At 40.1% G+C, this 17,223-nt stretch overlaps 1 protein-coding gene across 1 annotated transcript in view; it reads left to right on the top strand.

Annotated features, from left to right (window-relative positions):
* Positions 1-17,223, top strand: part of Abca13 (ATP-binding cassette, sub-family A (ABC1), member 13) — a 394,418-nt gene that overhangs the window by 178,893 nt on the left and 198,302 nt on the right. The window contains exons 39-41 of the mRNA XM_013024383.1: positions 5,707-5,903; positions 9,525-9,682; positions 10,895-11,125. Of these exons, the coding sequence (XP_012879837.1) occupies positions 5,707-5,903; positions 9,525-9,682; positions 10,895-11,125 (586 nt within the window). The remainder of the gene's footprint in view (positions 1-5,706; positions 5,904-9,524; positions 9,683-10,894; positions 11,126-17,223) is intronic.

Genomic DNA, 17,223 nt, shown 5'->3' with positions numbered 1-17,223 from the left:
GGAGAATGCCATCATAATATTCACTGCATAACCTATGAAACTAGGAAAACTGAGGGGAAGGGAAATGGTTAGGAGGGAAGGGGGAGAATGATGAAAGGTGTTACATTAATTATGACATATTGCACTTAGAAACTGACATATCGAATGTTTACCCCTTTGTACAACTACTTAAAGATAATAATGAAAGAAAAGAAACAGAAAGAAAAAGTCAGGAAGGATAGCTGATTGTAAAAACCTCATGCTGAGGCGTTGGAACTTTATCATACAGGTAGGTACAGTAAAGTGCTGTGATTGCTCTGTGGTCTTTAAGATAAAAATCTTGTATCACAGCAGGTGGCAGAGCCACAGTGTGGCTGGACACACAGAGGCCACAGCCCACATTATTGGCTTCTTCATCACCACCAGCAGAGGTGAAGGGAGCCCTCAGCATAATTCTGGGACAAGAGGTGCAAGAATAGAAGTCTATGTCGTGGGCCACATTACACTGTGAAGAATACTCTGTGTCGATAATGCAAAGATTGTGGAGCCTAGGTGGAGAGAAGGGGACACATAGGATGATATGATATGATGAGGATCCATTGGTCCTCATCCGTGGGCTAGGGCTGATACAGAAAATTAGCTTTATACTAGTGAGCAGAAAAGATTCAAGGCCAGTGAAAGAAGATATTGAAGGGACGATCACGTGGTTGGTGAGTTTCTCTCTCCCGAAGGATGGAAAGTCAGTCTCCAGTTTTCAGATAAGGCAGCAAAGGCTCAAGGATCTGGGGCCAATGCAGCTCAAGCAGGGGTGAAGATCTGACTTAGGACTCTCCGATGTCCAGTGCACATGCTGGCGTTTCCTTCAGGATGAGTACTGTTTGCCTGTGTGGGATGAATGGAGGCCTCTAGGAAGTTGAGATGTGCTGGGAAAAGGAAGAGGAGTTTTCAAGCACATTTTTCAGTTTTGTTGCCACCAATATTGTCAAGCGTAGAGTTGGCATCTATCAGGGGGTTCCATTAGTTTTGAGAAGTGAAAGTGTTTTGTTACCAATTGCTCGCTTTGATTCTACTAAATGCCTGTAACATGAGCTTAAAAAAGCACTCTTGTGGTCATGGTGTGCAAACTCCTACATACCACAGGAAATTGCATGGAGAGAAAGAAATTATGTCTTCTTATTGAAACTGCCTGTGGAGTGTTGGTCTCCGTAAGACTCTCACCTGAATAAGTTCACCTTACTGAGAAATCTACTTACCTGTATGAAAGCTTACGGGGACAAAACTTGGCAGTGATATAGGAGTTCTTTTGTTAGACATAAACCACACAAACAAACAAAAAGATCACACTGCCTAAATCTGGTAGAGACACATATTCCTGAGGGACAGGAAGTTAAGAAAGAACATCAGGTACAAAACACATGTGGATCACCCTGACAATCCCTTAGTGGAAAACAGCGCTGGAAAATGACAAACGGCTTCTCCAGAAATGCTCTGCTGCATCACAGCTTTATCTTTCCATGTCTGGAAGAGATCAGTCAGTATTTGTTTATTTGATCTCAATTTGAAATAGGTGGCTGGGTTTAGACACCAGCTATGACAAGTGTACATGTAGACAAATCAAATGTCTCCCTGGACAGATGCTCACACGGTGAGGGTCAAATGCAAATTAAATCTGGACTCAGAGAAAAAAGAATCCTCAAAGGACAAGGGGCCATTGTGTAGAGAGGTGTTTATACCACAAAGTTTTATTAAATAGTCCTTTCATTGTTTTGCCTGTCTTAAAGTATACCTTATCAGCATGTTATAAAGGCATCTCCTACTACAGGGTGGGCTAATTTGTATTTTATGGTATCTTGATAAATGGCTGATAATATAATAATAATAATAATAACATAAATGCAGTAGATTCTCAAATATATAGGGAACATGTTTTACTTTCTACTACTTAAATGTATCCTATCTTTCAGTGGGTACTTAATATATAACATCTAGGTACTGTAGCTGTCTACAGATTACTAGATAGTAAATTACCTATGCACCATCTAATTTCTTCTATGAAAAAGTCACAGGTCACCTGTATTTAATTTAAAAATGGTGTTATAGTGAACTCTGGTGACTGTGACTGGGGCTTCCATCAAGCACCTAACAATGCTACATTGACTTCAACTTCTTATTTATGTGCCAGGCAACCTTAATGGTTATCAGTTCATAGTGTGTTACCTAGCAACCAAGCCAATTTGCACAAAAGCAATCAGAACAGGATCATGTTTTAGGACAGTAGTTCTCAATTAGAGAGAGGGAAAACTGCAAACATCTGATTTGGAGTCAACATGCTTCTTATTAGTGTCCTGTAGGAGTGCTTGTTTTACTTAATGTCTGGCTTCATTAAAATTTGACTTCAAAGGAGGCAATGGATCTGAGAATCTTTAGTTAAGAGACAGATCGTGACTACTTTTCCTTTAATTTGGCTTAGAGAAAACAAGAGAAGTCGAGTGGAATGTCCTCCGTCTTAGAGTGTAGGAGAAGTTGTTATGTATTTAATGTTGCCATATAGAATTCTGAGGTACATCATAGAACTTCAATTAGGTTGGGTTCAAATTGGCATGCTAGTAACAAGATTAGCTTATGTAGAGGGGGGAGGGGATGAGGGATGGATTGAACCCTGGATACACCAACGTGATGATGAGATGAGATGACATTGTTACGTACATGAAGGACCATGAAAAATGGACTTTCGTGCAATTAAGTGATTGCTGAGAAAAAAGATTTGGTCCACAGAGGATGCATAGATAACATTGAGAACTCAGGGGGACCAGTGGTTTGTGAAAATAATCAGGTGTATGACAAACCTCGGCTGGGCATAATGAAGTGAGTGGAGGGGATAGGACAATGGCTACATTGGCCATTAAAACCCCTGCTATTGCATATAAGAATCAAACTGCACAGAGGGACAGTACACAAAGGCAGATTAAAGGTTTGGTGGGTGCCAGCAACAAAAGGGTAGTGGATAGTCGGCCTGATCACCTGGGGTCCAATGTTGGGAATTTTAGAGCTGGTGAAGAAAGATGTACTGAAAGTGATTATAAGGAATGATGGGATTCCTGCTCTGCATTTAGACCTTGGCAAGGAAGCAGGAAGCAGCAGCAGTCATATGAGAGGACTTGTGATGAGTGTATGTTTGGGGTAAAACCCAAAAGACAGTCCTGTCTTATCTGAGGTTACTGTGTATTCTTCCTTATATTTTTTGTCCCAGATATGTTTTTTTAATTACCAAGAAGATGTACAGAGGGGTTACAGTTACCTAAGTAAGGTAATAGGTACATTTCTTGTCAAACTTGTTGCCTCTTCCCTCATTTTCTTCTACCTTCCCTTCCCCCAACCCCACCCCCGAAGTTGTACAAATCATTCCAACATATTGCTTGTGTATATTGCTTTTGTGTTGGGTTTCCCCCTTGTCCTTTGACTTACTATTCTGTTGTATTCTTGCTTTTACTTCAAGAACAGATTCTTTTGTTTTGTATATATATATATCCTAATTTTTCCCTTAAGTCTTAGAAAATATTTTTTTTTTACTTTTCTTTGAACCCACTGCTCAACATCTTCCTTTTACAAGTCCCACTATACATCTAGCTGACGTCTTATATTATTTTTCTTTGAAATCAGAACACTTGAATCTTTACCACTACTGGTACATTTTTCAGTACTTTACTGTTACTTTTCTTGTATTTTATTCTCATTTCCTGTCACTGAGATTTTAGAATCACAGATAAATTTATTTCTCTGTCCTTATCAGGTTGTAGGTGTTACACATTTCAGTATGAATGGATAACAGAAGTATTTAAAACGTTGCCTACCACGTAATTGGGACTTATTATGGAAAAAAAATATTTCCTCTTTCCACTACTGCCTAGCAATGTTCTTAATTAGAGAGGTTTCCTGGCTCTTTTAGAAGGAATTTGGAAATTCAAATTCAAAGAAATAGTTTTCTCCATTTTGGTACATTATAGAGCAATGGTTAGAAATACATGAGCCCTTATATAGCCCTGGACTTTACAGAAAAAATAAACAAATAAAACCATTGGCCAATGCTTGTGAATTGACTTCTCTAATCTTAAGTCCAGTTCAAGCATCTGAACCATGTAACTTTACACCAGAGTTTACTTCCTGCCCCACACAGTTTTGCCATTCCCAGACAACATCTCAGGAGCTCAAGATCCTCGTGACACAGTCTTCCCTAGAGAACTAATCAAGTCTTCTGACTCCATGAACATTGAATAAAATGTCATGCGTACAAGTGAACATCATCAGGATCCACCTACACTTGGTTCCAGGCTAACAGATGTTAAGATAAAGGCTTTGAGTGGTATGAATGGAAGAAACACAAAGAGGAAGGACTTGTTTGATTTAGAAATGCAAGTTTGACAACATTTGACAAGTTACAGAATTCTTTTCTTATCTGTTTGCCTTCCCTTCCTGACTGATTTCTGATTAATGTGTACAAATTGGGCTTCATGGATTCATGCCATCTGTTGTATTGGGTCATCGACGTGAAGGGGCATTGGCAGTTATCGGGTCAAGGCAGCTATCTGATGGAAATGAACCATCGGTCCTTCTCCTTTATTTGGATGCTTGTTTCCAATGGTCACACTTGAAAAGAGGATGTAGATTATTGCTAGGTGTTTAGCTTGCTGAGATTCAAGCAGTGGGAATAAATTCTGATACGTGGACCAACCATAAAGTGAATAGGCTGAAAACTAGACACCAAGAAGCTGGCTTGAACTCTTTTGGGGGTCAGGATGGAAAGTGTAGATATAATAAAACAAACATAAAAATGTACTTACTCCCTAGGCAAGGAAAACCTTCAATTCATCCCAGTCTTTCTGTAGAATTCTACAACTGTTCTTGGCACAAATATACTTGAAGCTCAACTCTGAGGAACCCTTGTGGTTGCCTTGCTCCTGTCTATCCCCTTTCCTTTGGACTGAGAGTTGTCCTTCGGTTGTTTGCTGTTGAAAATGAAAAGCAGGCCTGTAATAGGGGAAGGAAGTCCACATGGGCTGAATAACCAGGAGAAGCATGGTCTTAGACAATGTGCAAAATCGAGAGCAGGTGTGGTAGAGAGTCAATATACATGTAGTTGGTAGCAGGTATGTGACACAAAAGAGGATAAATTATATGTGGAAAAAAGAGAGTGGATCCAGGGGAGGAGGACAAAGCTTCACACACAGACTCTGTGATTTCTAGATGTCTGAAATGGCAGAGAGAGACAGAGAGAGAAAGAGAGAGAAAAAGGCTCATTTCATGCTGTGGGTCAAGAGTTAAAAGCTTGCTGGACACTGGAGCTTTGCTTCTTCCTACTACATTTCTGCTTCAGTTATTCTAATGATCTCACAGTATTATGCCTAATAGGCTTCAGGTCCAGGTCCCTCTTTGGTAAGAGTATGAGTAAAAAGAGGAGAAATGAAACTCTGGAGAGATGAGACACAACTACTTGGCAGATACTATGACCAGTATCACGCACAACCTGTTTGCTTGCTGTCAGCTGCCCATGGAGAAGGTCAATAGTGCTGCATCAAGGCTCACAGGCATATGTAACACCAGAATCCCTTTGATGTAGCTGGGGTTTATGAGGATCTCCTGCACTGTAAATTATTATGCAAGAAGTGAAATTCAGAGTGAAGCTTTCATGTGTTCAGGAAGAAGAGTGACTTTTTTTTTTTTCTGTTTCAGAACTCTTGACAAAGTGGGGTTAACTAAACATCAACACAAACCTATCTGGGCCCTATCTGGAGGCATGAAGAGGAAGCTATCCATTGGCATTGCCTTCATGGGCACATCGGAGACCGTGATTCTGGATGAGCCCACTAGTGGGGTGGATCCTTGCTCCCGTCGCAGCATCTGGGACATTCTGCTCAAGTACCGGGAGGGTAAGAGTTGTCACTCACTGAGCTTTCCCTACCTCAAGTGTTGTGGCATGAGAGAAGCTTGGCTCTTGCTGGGTGTTGGTGGCTCATGCCTATAGTTCTTTATTACTTAGGAGTCTGAGATCTGAGGGTCCTGAGGAGGCCAGTTCATGAGACTGTTACCTACAATTAACCACCAAAAAGCCAGAAGTAGAGGTGTGGCTCACATGGTAGAACTAAGTGGCAAAAGAAAGCTATGGGGCACTGAGTGCCCAGTCCCTGAGTTCAAGCCCAAATATTGGCACATGCATGCACAAAAATGTATGTAAAGTACCAACTCATAGTCCAACGAGGATAGCTTATCTTTTTCAAAGCAAAATCTCCAGAAGATTACAAGGCATATTTAAATGTTTAAGTGCTCAGAATGGCCTGGATTGTGTTTGACTCATTAACTTGGCATTAGCAAGAACACTATGAATAAATATTATTTTAGATGGTATCACTTACAATCATTATTTTCCTCATTCAGTTCCTATTGTCTATTAGAAAGAGAGACATTGGAGATTATTTAGGACAAACCCTCCTTGGTTAGTTAGCTTTATTTTGCTTTGCTTAATACGTGAGAAAAATCAACTTCTAAGGAGAAAAAGTTGAGATGCGCTTCATGATTTCAGAGGTTGCAGGGTCCAAGGTAGTTTGGCTGTGTTACTTTGTGGACGCATAGTACATTATGTGGGAGAAAGATGCTCACTTCATAAACAGGAGGAAGCAAAGAGAGAGACAGGAAGGGGTTGAAGTCCCAGTGTCCCTTCTCGGCACCTCATTGACTTAACTTCCCTCTAGAAAGGACCCACGTGGTAACAAAGCCACCACTTGATAGCACCACCTACGGTCAACTAAGAATATGGCCCTTTGGGGCATGGATGGGAAGATGGGCGTATGATTGGTTGACCCCTGTAGAAATTTTTCATTAAGCGAAGGAGGAAAACCACATCTCTGACATACACAGTACCTATTTCTCCTCTTCATTATTACATACTACAATCGAGAGCCCCGGATGGGCAGCTATTCATTTGTAAGTTCTGACTTCCCATAGTCCAGACAGCAAGGAAGCTATATATTTTTTTTTTTTACAGAAACATCCTTGTCTGGAAAAAAAAAATTGTGGACAACATCCCTTGTAGTAAATAGGAGCAGGCATAATAGAGATATGATTAATGAAGAATCCTACAAAATGTTTTGTCTTATTTATTTTGCATTTTGAGTGTAAGACTTTTGTTTTGTTTTGTTTTTAAACTTAGCCTGAAGTCTTCAGTTCCCTGAGGCTGTATCAGAATTTGTTAGTAAAGAAAAGCCAAGAGAAAAAAAGCAAGAAGGACTTTGTCCTAAGTGCAGACAATTGAGATCATTATATTCTTACAGAAGAAAAGATGATGTAGTCTGCAGTAAAGTCTATCCATGGGCTAGAATGAGAAGGGACAAGCCTAATAAAAGGATAGTGTAAAGGAATAATTTTGCACTTCTATTTCATGAGTTTTGAGTAATTACAGAAGAAAACAGAGAAGCAACCAGGGACACTGAGCAAAACAGACATGGTTCCTTTGTTCTATTATGGACTATGACTTGGGCTGGGTGACTGCATGAGGAGCATGGGAGCCAAGTGAATGGCGCCCAGCAGGGTGCATGAGCCACTGGGGCCCAACATAACATCAAGGCCTGGTATGCTTGCAATTCCCAGGTTTGTAGGCTTTAGGACTGGAGCTGTCTGACAGATTCGGGGTTGTGTGGCCTTCAGGTGAACACCTAGGGAACACTCTTTGGGGGTTTCTGTGATTCCTTTGGGTTCTGCATCTTTCCCTAAGTCTCCCAGTTCCATTTACCTAAGTGCCCGTTGGGGCCACAGGTAGAGGGGGAAGAAATGACAACATGTGAAGTTTCCATGCAAGATCCTTAATCCCACTTAAAAAGGAATCGATTGCATTTTGAGATATAGCTAACTTAGAAGAGACTAATACTTTCATGCATTCTGTGTAGGGCCTCAGAAAGAAGATAGATGAGAGACGGGCAGATAGATTCTGTTGCTCTGCTCCCATAAACGGAATGAATTAACTGCTGTGATTCTAATTCTCTGGCTTGTTTTACATCATTGATGCACCCATAAAGGTTTTGGTGACAGAATGCTTGAGTAATCAGCATAAAGGTTAGTTTTGACAGGAGATAGTGCCAATCTGACAAAATGACAGTTTTTTTCCCCAAATTTTGTTGTAACAAATTTGGTATTTCTTCACTGTCCCTTGTTGTTTAGCAATAATTTTTGTTTTTATCTTTGGAGGACCCCTTTGGAATTGTCCTTGCATTGATTGAAGTTCAAAATCAATAAGGTATAAGTGGATTAGATAGGAAATACTAAAAGAAAAATATGTCTTCAAAAATCAAAATATATAGCTATTTCTGCAAACAGTTTCGGCTTCAAACAACTGATAGAACTTTTTGAGAAAGATCTAAGACTGGAAATAAAAACCAACAAATGTTAGCCACTAAGTAGAAAGAATTTCTTCCATCACAATACCAATGTACCTTGTGCTTTATCCACCAGGAATTTCATGTGTGTTTCTTACTTAATGATGAACAGTGCAAAGTGGTTATTTTTGTTTGTTTCTGTTTGAGTCTCATTAAATGACCCAGATTGGGTTCTAATTTATTTTTTTTAAAAAAACCTTTAATTCTGGGCACCAGTGTTTCATGCCTGTAATTCTAGCTACTCAGGAGACTGAGGTCTGAGGATTTTGGTTTGAAGCCAGCCCAGGCAGAAAAGTCCATAAGACTTTTATCTCCAGTTAACTACATAAAGCCAAAAGTGGAGCTGTGGCTCAAGAGATAGAGCACTAGTCTGGACTACTAAAGCTCAGGGGCAGTGCCTAGGCCCAGAGTTCGGGTCCCAGAACAGGCAAAAAAAATCCATTTAGAAAGTCATGAATGGTAGACTCAAAAGCAACAGCTGCTTTGAGCTTTTCCAAGGAAAGACTGCATGTCTCAATCCTACTATATCTGATGTGTGAAAATGTTATTCCATCATCCTTAACCAAAAGGATCTCCATAAAGCACCATAGCAGTTTCAGACACCTCTATCTTTACATAGGACTTAAAATGTATTGTCATTTCTACAGAGTATAGCCTTCTTAAATGCATAGGAATGAATGGCCATCTGTGAAGAGAAGAGAATGATGCCTCACCTAGATTATATGTTATATATTCAACATAACATAGAATGTACATTCCATCAGTATATATTATCATATATAATATACACTATATTATATATACATATGTGTATATCATTCAGACACACATATGCATAGCTTCACCTCCATGAAGTGATCAAAATTGTTGAGATCACAGTTACCGGACCTAGAGATTTTATGCATTGCACTTCAGTCTTGTCCTTAGGTCATGGCAATTATTCCCTCATGGGAAGAAAGGATAGAGAATGTGCAGAAAATGGCTTTAGTTGAGTCTTTCCCATACTGCCCATTTGGGTGGCTATCTTTCAGTGGTAACTCAGATCTTCCATGACAAGAATGGATAGATGGCTTATCTAAGGGCTTTCATCATGCTGGTTTTGATCTGCTCTCTGCTTGAATGCAGGTCGTACGATCATCTTCACGACCCATCATCTGGATGAAGCTGAGATGCTCAGTGACCGTGTGGCCATCCTCCAGCAAGGGAGGCTCAGGTGTTGTGGGCCTCCTCTCTGCTTGAAGGAGGCTTACAGCCAGGGTCTCAGTCTGATGCTCATAAAACAAGTAAGAAATAATTTTTCTTCTTTTTTTTGGGGGGGGGAGGAATCCAGTTCTATCTAGTACCTAGCAAACAAATTGTGACAATTGCCTAAAACTAAACTCTCAATGAAGGCTTGTTATGAACAATGCCCAGGTGGCAAAATGAGTGCCCTCTCCCAGGGCTGAGCTATAGGAGCTAGCTTCTATGAATGATAGTACAATTTTTTTTATTAGAAGGAAATACAGGAGGGGTTACAAATACAGAAGCAGTGAAAAGAAAGCCATCCTGATGGTTCACCTATTCTAGAAATGTTTATTTTGACAATGATACTCTAAGAAGTTGGAATCTTGTCATAAAAGAGCAGTGAAGTCCTAGAGTCAGAGGCAATCCAAAAGACCAGATCTCTGCCAGACTTTCATGGATCATTTCCTGGTATTCATGGAGATAAGCAGTGGTTGCTTTGAGGTTGAATTCAGAAACTATGAGAAGAGTCACTTTCTACCTGTTGAAGATGTCTGGTTTTTAGTAAGCCTCAAAAAATCTGACCTGGAAGTAGTGCTGTAGCTCAAGTGGTAGAGCGTTCGCCTTGAGCTGAAGAGCTGAGGGATAGCACTCAGGCCCAGAGTTCAAACCCCATAACCAAAAAAAATAAAAAAAAAGAAAATCTGACCTGAAGCTGAGCAGTGCTGGCTCATGGCAGAAATCTTTCCTATTTGGGAGGCTGAGATACTTGGGGCTGTAGTTCAAAGCTTTCTTTCCTGGCTTTCCCTTGAGCTATTCTTTCTCTTTACCTTCTCTCTAGTGGTGAATAACCTACCATCCTGAAAGGATTTCTTGCTTCTTTGGCTGTGAATCCTTTTCTTGCTTTTAAGAAAATTTGTTTTTCTGAACTCCAAATGCTTGAAGATGGTCTGTGATTCCTGCCGTGGGTATGGGGTGTGGAGGGTGTCTCCGGAGCACAGATCACTGGTGGCGGGATGCAGTGTAAGATGGACATGGAGTTCTGGACTTACCAAGTTTATCATTATATATTTGTACTCAAAAAAAAAAGAAATAAGAGAAAGCATATCATGTATCATTGAGGTACTTATTATTCTCATGAAGTATTCTGCCCAAGGTATGATGAGGAATTTTGAGATAATCTGCTTAGGAGCATACACACAATCTACCAATTTGACTTAAGTTTGCATTGACCTTGCATATTGGTTTCTCAGTTTGTGTTTCCTTTCCTCTAGCCCTCTTTTCTAGAGGCTCACGATGCCAAGGATGTAGCTCGCATTACATCCCTGATACAGGTCTATGTTCCACAAGCAGTTCTCAAAGACAGCAGTGGTGGGGAACTGACTTATACCATCCCTGAGGCTGCAGACAAGACCTGCTTCAAGGGGCTCTTCCAGGCTCTGGATCAGAACTTACAGCAATTACGCCTGACAGGGTATGGGATCTCAGACACCACCTTGGAAGAGGTACTAAGAGATATGAAAGCATGTTTTCAGGGTTGATGTTTTTATTGACCAGTCTGCATTCAGTGAGAAGATATGGTTAAAAAGAGGGGCTAGATGGCAGACACTGTGTTTTTATTGATCCCTGAGTTCTCATTAGTACCAGGCACAGCAGAAGTTAAAAAACTGAATCCAACACATCTGAAAGGGGATTATTGTTTTAGGTTAAAAAAAAAACATAATTGTATGTGGCTGGGAAGGTGGCTCAGTGGTAGAGTGCTTGCCTTACATGCATGAAGCCCTGGGTTTGATTCCTCAGCACCACATAAGCAGAAAAAGCCGGAAGTGGCGCCATGGCTCAAGTGGTAGAGTGCTAGCCTTCAGCTGAAGAGCTGAGGGACAGTGCCCAGGCCCAGAGTTCAGGCCCCACGACCAACCAAAAAAAGAAATCATAATTGTATGAGAACTGGTGTGATTAACCTCACTGCTTCAGATACCCAGTTTTCAGTAGTAGCTGGATGGCTGTTTGTGATTCTTCCTTCTTTGGTGCCCACAGTGCTGACCACTTCTGGGTGAGCAGACAGATGCAGAAGAGTCTAATCTGAGCATTAGTTGTGTCTTAGAATGAATGTGGGCCTGAGTATTCATTCTTAGTCCTTTCTGTGATCAGTGGGTACATGTCAGCCCCCTTCACTGATCCTCAGATTCACTGTCAGGGGTTTGACTTAACTCATAGTCAGTTGCAGCCCAAACACAGGAAAATAGGGCAGCGCCATCATATGATTTTTTTTATGGTGTGCAGTTGTGGAGTTTGTGTTCGGCTGTTGTTCTAACATTTAAGCCACACCTCCAGCCCTGCTTGTTGTTTATTATTCTCAAGACAGAATCTCATAGACTTTTCTGCCTGGGCTGGCTTGAAAGCCTGATCATCTGTATCTAAATCTCCTGAACAGGTAGGATTATAAGCATGAGCTCTGCCACCAGACTCATATAACTTTCATGACAGTGTATTGCTACAGTAGCAATGCTCAGTCATAGGGCATGATGCATTTTTATTAGCTACGGTTGTTCATATATTATTGTGTCTAATTTATGAATGAGTCACTTTATCATAGGCATGGAAGTATAGAGAAAATGAGCCCAACTGACTCTCTGAATTTTTGGGTTCCACATCTGTGGCTTCAACAAATCACAGTTTGAAAGTACTCAGAAAAAAAACTTGTATTTTATGGTGAATATGTAGACTGTTTTCTGAGGGATGGCACCCCTTGATGATGTCTGCACTGATCATAAGGATAGAAGGGGGCTTCTAGCATGCCTACCATTCACAGCCGAGCAGCTGGAATCTGACTCCACCCCATTGGTAATGCATGTTCTCCCCATAGAACAACTTCCCCATGCCCTTGATTTTAAGTGGGCATCATGAAAAGAGCCACAAAGTGTGATTTGACACTCAGGCAGTTACCTCCGTTTCATTTTACATTGTACCTTAGCCCATTTTCCATTGTTATAACAACATGACACTTTTTCTTCATGTGAGGAATACCCATCAGCCAACCATCCGCTAATAAAGATTGTTTGGGTATCTAAAGAGCCCTGGTTAAAAGCAAACCAAAGTTCTCAATCATAAAAATGCTGATACTCTAAAACCTCACTCACTTTTTCAGGAGTGCTAAATTCAGTTTTGGAGTTTCACTGTACCTGATACTAATCAGATCTCAGTTCTAAGGCTGAGTACCTTTAAGGAGAGCTGTCTGTTGAATTTGTGGTTTTAAAGGATGAAGGTCAAAGACCGGTTGAGTCATGGTTGGCATCTGGTGAAAGCACCTTTGCTTTGTCACATATGGCAGATGATATCACATCAGGAATACATTTGAGAGGACACTTGGACAGTCAGGAAACAGCAGGACAGGGAGGGGTCAGGATCACTATTTCATGACAGCCTGTTCTCTTGGGAATTCATGTCCTAGTAGGAGACCCTACTCCTTCTTGCAAGCTAATTTTAATCCTCTGACATGGGAGGTCATGACCCAGTCCCTTGGTACTAGGTTCTGCCTCTGAACCATTCTGTGACCTCTCAACCTTACACTGGGTACTAAGTCTCCAGCACATGAATTTGGGAGGGATACGAACCATGTCCAAAGCATAGCACAAGGGCTCATGGGAGTTGTATGAGGAATTGCTGACTGTCCTGGGAGGCTCCCCAGAGGTCTACACTATCTGACATAGCATCTCCCTACTGGAAAAGCACGGTCTTCCTGGGCTCCCACACTGAAGCACAGGTGGAGGAGTCAGGAACTGACTGTTCTCTCTCTGTACCCTTTGGTGTCTGCTTTATTATTGTTATCATCATCATCGTCATCATTATTATTAGTTGTAGTAGTAGTCTTTTCTCTAACAGTCTACAGGCTGAGCCTTTCCTTGGATACCGCTTCCTCAATCTCTTCCCTAAAAGAAGAACATATATATGTGTCCACATATATATGTATATATACATATATGTAGATATATATGTGTGCACACATATATGTATTTGTCTATAGTCTAGTGAAAGTTGCAGTCTTTTCATTCTCAGAAATTCAAGCCAGATTGAATAGATTGTTGCTTTTTATCATTTTTTTTAAAGCAGAGGGAACAGCTTCCATTTTCTTCATCGTCATTTTCTGAGTGACATTGTTTCTTTGTGAGAACTCCATCCCGTAGTTGCTTCTTTCCTTATCATGAGACACTTAAGGTTATGTCCAGTGTTTCCATTTTATTAAGACGGTGTTACAGAGCCTGTGAGCAAGGGTCCCACATCCGTTTCTCCTTGTCTCATTTTCAGCTTACTGGAGGGTAAATACTTTGGACCAAATGTTGCTCTTTTGTATATGTAGTATCTTTAGTTTTGTAAGAAACTACCAAACTGTCCTCCAAAGTGACAGGCCTATTTTATTTTCACCAATAATGACTAATGACTGAGAGTTCCTGTTGCTCTGCCTCCAGTCATCCTGAAGCGATATCATTATTTGATATCATTTGGATAGGTAGATTTTTCTCATCTCATGGTTTTAATTTGCATTCCCCTATGACACACAGTAAGGAGTGGTTTTGCAGGTGCCATTTTTCTATGCTTACATATTCTATAGTGGTTCTTGTCTTTGATGTTAGTCACCTCACTACCAAGGAGGAGTAATAGAACCATTTATAGAGAAGATCTTTAATCAATATTTAATGGCATTGTTTTCTTAGTGATAAGTTTTAAGAGTTCTTAAGATGAGCAATGGTGGCTCATGCTTGTAATCCTAGCAACTTAGAAGGCTGAGATTTAAGGATCATGGTTCAAAGCCTGATTGTGCAGCAAAGTCTGTGAAACTTTTATTGCTAATAAACAAACAAAAAAAAAACAAACTGCCCCCCCAAACAAAAAAAACCTCAGAAGTAGAGCTCTAAGTCAAGAGGTAGAGGGACAGTTTCAAGGCTCTGAGTTTAAGCCCCAGGACTGGCACCAAAAACAAAGAGTTCTTTGTTAATTGTCATTTTTTCTGCCTTTGAAACGAGACTACCTTCCTGTAGGAATAGTATTTGTTTAGGTCAAGCAACATAGTAATGCTGAGTTCAGATTTCAAATTGTAGGATACTGTACAAAAATAATGAAAGGTCAATATTTTCCCTCTCCAAGATCTATTCCAAGGTTGTGCATGTAGATGAAGCATCGCTGTATTGAAGGTCACATTAGATGTTTTATTGTAAGATTAACTTTTTTCTGTGCTTTTTTTTAGAATCCCATTTTCTGTTTAGTATTCACTTTTCTACTCCAAAATATTTGCATTTGTATGTTACTCATCCATGTTTCCATCCTTTTGGAAATATCCTCCCACTCCTCCTCTTTGCCTTCTTTTCTTAAAAAAATATTCACTTACATACATAGAATGCACTTAATGGATTTGACGAATGCACAGACTTGTGGGACCACTACCACAATAAAAATGCTCTCCTACTACTTTCTTGAAGAAATAACCATCCCTTGTAATTTGCTTCTGAAAATTGTGTTTTTCTTTGTCCTGGATTCATGCCCTTGCTGTAAGTAACTTCAATAACAACTCCAAGAGAAGTAATAGAACCAGTTGCCCAATTACTTTGGAGATGTAATATGTGTTTCTCCAATTTCTCGCAGTAATTTCCACCTTCTACATTTAGTACGTGCTTTGCACATAATAGGTCCTAAATAAATATTGATTTGTTAAATCTTACATATTTCTTTCTCTTTCTTTCTCACATGCACAGATACTTTTAAAAACTACCTATCTTAAGGACAAAAGTAGGTCAAAGAAATGAGACACACAAAAATGTATATGGGATTTAACAAAATATGAAAGTGAAAGTTCACACCTGTTTGAGAAAGGTATCTTAAATGGGGAGAAAAGCAAGTGCTTAAGTAATTTTCTTTTGTTTGCTCTAGTCTATAGAACATTTCTCTCAGCCAATTTTTTTCCCTTCACACAGGGTAGTTCTGACTTTCCTTTCTTATATCACTTTGATCTGCAGTTCTGGTGGCTGTTGGAAGCCCTAGCTTGGGCTTTCTTCATTTGTGTTTGGCCCCGTTACTTTTCTGCTGCTCAGAGAAACTGCCAAATACCTCTCTTGAGCCTCTTTTGGTAACTAGAAACCAGATTTTGCCTTTAAATTACAACAAATTTCTTAGAAATCATATTTTCCAAATATATTCTGATAAGTCACAAAAGTTGAGATTTAAAATCAAATTGTGTCTTTATTGTTATTAAGGCATTTACATTTTCTATTCTAATACTTGGACTTAAGGAAGATGTTTGCTTTGAAATTGAGAGGACCAGGAAGAGCAAGGAGAGTCTGACTGGTCATGTGAAGCCTTTTTGTTTGTTTCTGAAGTCAAGAAAAAAATAATTTTCTGGCATAACGCAAGAATAGGGAATTTTAATAGTGTATTTCTAGTAAGTCTGAAGGTGTCAGTAATGTTTGAGGCTGATTAGATTGCCTGTGTGGCATGGTAAGTTCTTCCTCTCCTGCTTGCTAAGTCCAAGTAAATGGTGCCCCTTTGTATCTCTGTCACAAAGGTTCTACAGGCCAGTTTCTCAGGAGCATGACTCTGTAACCCCTATAGAGAACTTGGGCCACAGATGAATATCAAGCCCAGAGGAGAGCTTGGCCTGTTAAAACTTTTTTTTCTTTTACTTTTGGAGAATAATTTCTAAGAACAAATAATTGCTATTTTACTTACCCATTCAGAGGTAGTCTCTAGCCAAGCAGAGATGCAATTCAGAATCATAACCATCTCCTGGAATTCTTGTCTCCTCGACTTTCACAACATCAGGACCTTCCAAGATTACAGATCAGTAATTTTGCACAGTAAAACTCAACAAGACTGTGCCTCTTTCCTTGTGATTAGACCAGGTTATGCAGTTTGAGGCTGGAATATTTTAGTAGCAATGTGGTGTCTTAATTGCCCTGACCTGGGGCATGCTGGTAGGAAGAAATTCAATCATCCAGGTGAAAGAATATCTATAGGATTTTTCTTCCAAGTTAATTCCTTTATTTATTTTGGAGAACAAACTTTCAGACTTTTCTAAATTTCCTATTTTTAACCCATCAGTCTCAGAACCCTCCTGGACTCAATTATTATTACTAAGGCTTTTGCCATGTGGTGATTTTCATAACTCTTATCATTTGTGAACATGTTGTAGTTGCATTATTTAGAAAACAGTTTCTTCTAGTTTTTTTTGTTGTTGTTGTTGTTGCTGTTTTGGTATCAGTAGTGTGCCATGGCTTCCTATTTTTATTTGACAAGATACCATTTGTTGGGGACATTTTTTACTTTTTTTTTTTTTTGCAAGTTCTGGGGCTTGAACTCGGGGACTGGACACTGTCCCTGAGCTCCTTTAGCTCAAGGCTAGCACTCTACCACTTGAGCCACAGTGCCACTTGCAGCTTTTTCTGTGTATGTGGTGCTGAGGAATGGAACCCAAGGCTTCATGAATGTAAGCATTCTACCACTAAGCCACATTCCCAGCCCTATTTATTTTTATGCTCACATCATACCAGGTTTTACAGAGACTTCTCCCCTTCCCTTCCCTTCCCTTCCCTTCCCTTCCCTTCCCTTCCCTTCC

Source organism: Dipodomys ordii, unplaced genomic scaffold (genome assembly GCF_000151885.1).
Source record: "Dipodomys ordii isolate 6190 unplaced genomic scaffold, Dord_2.0 Scaffold76, whole genome shotgun sequence".
In the NCBI taxonomy this organism is placed as follows: Eukaryota; Metazoa; Chordata; class Mammalia; order Rodentia; family Heteromyidae; genus Dipodomys; species Dipodomys ordii.
This window is presented reverse-complemented; position numbering and strand designations above follow the sequence as displayed.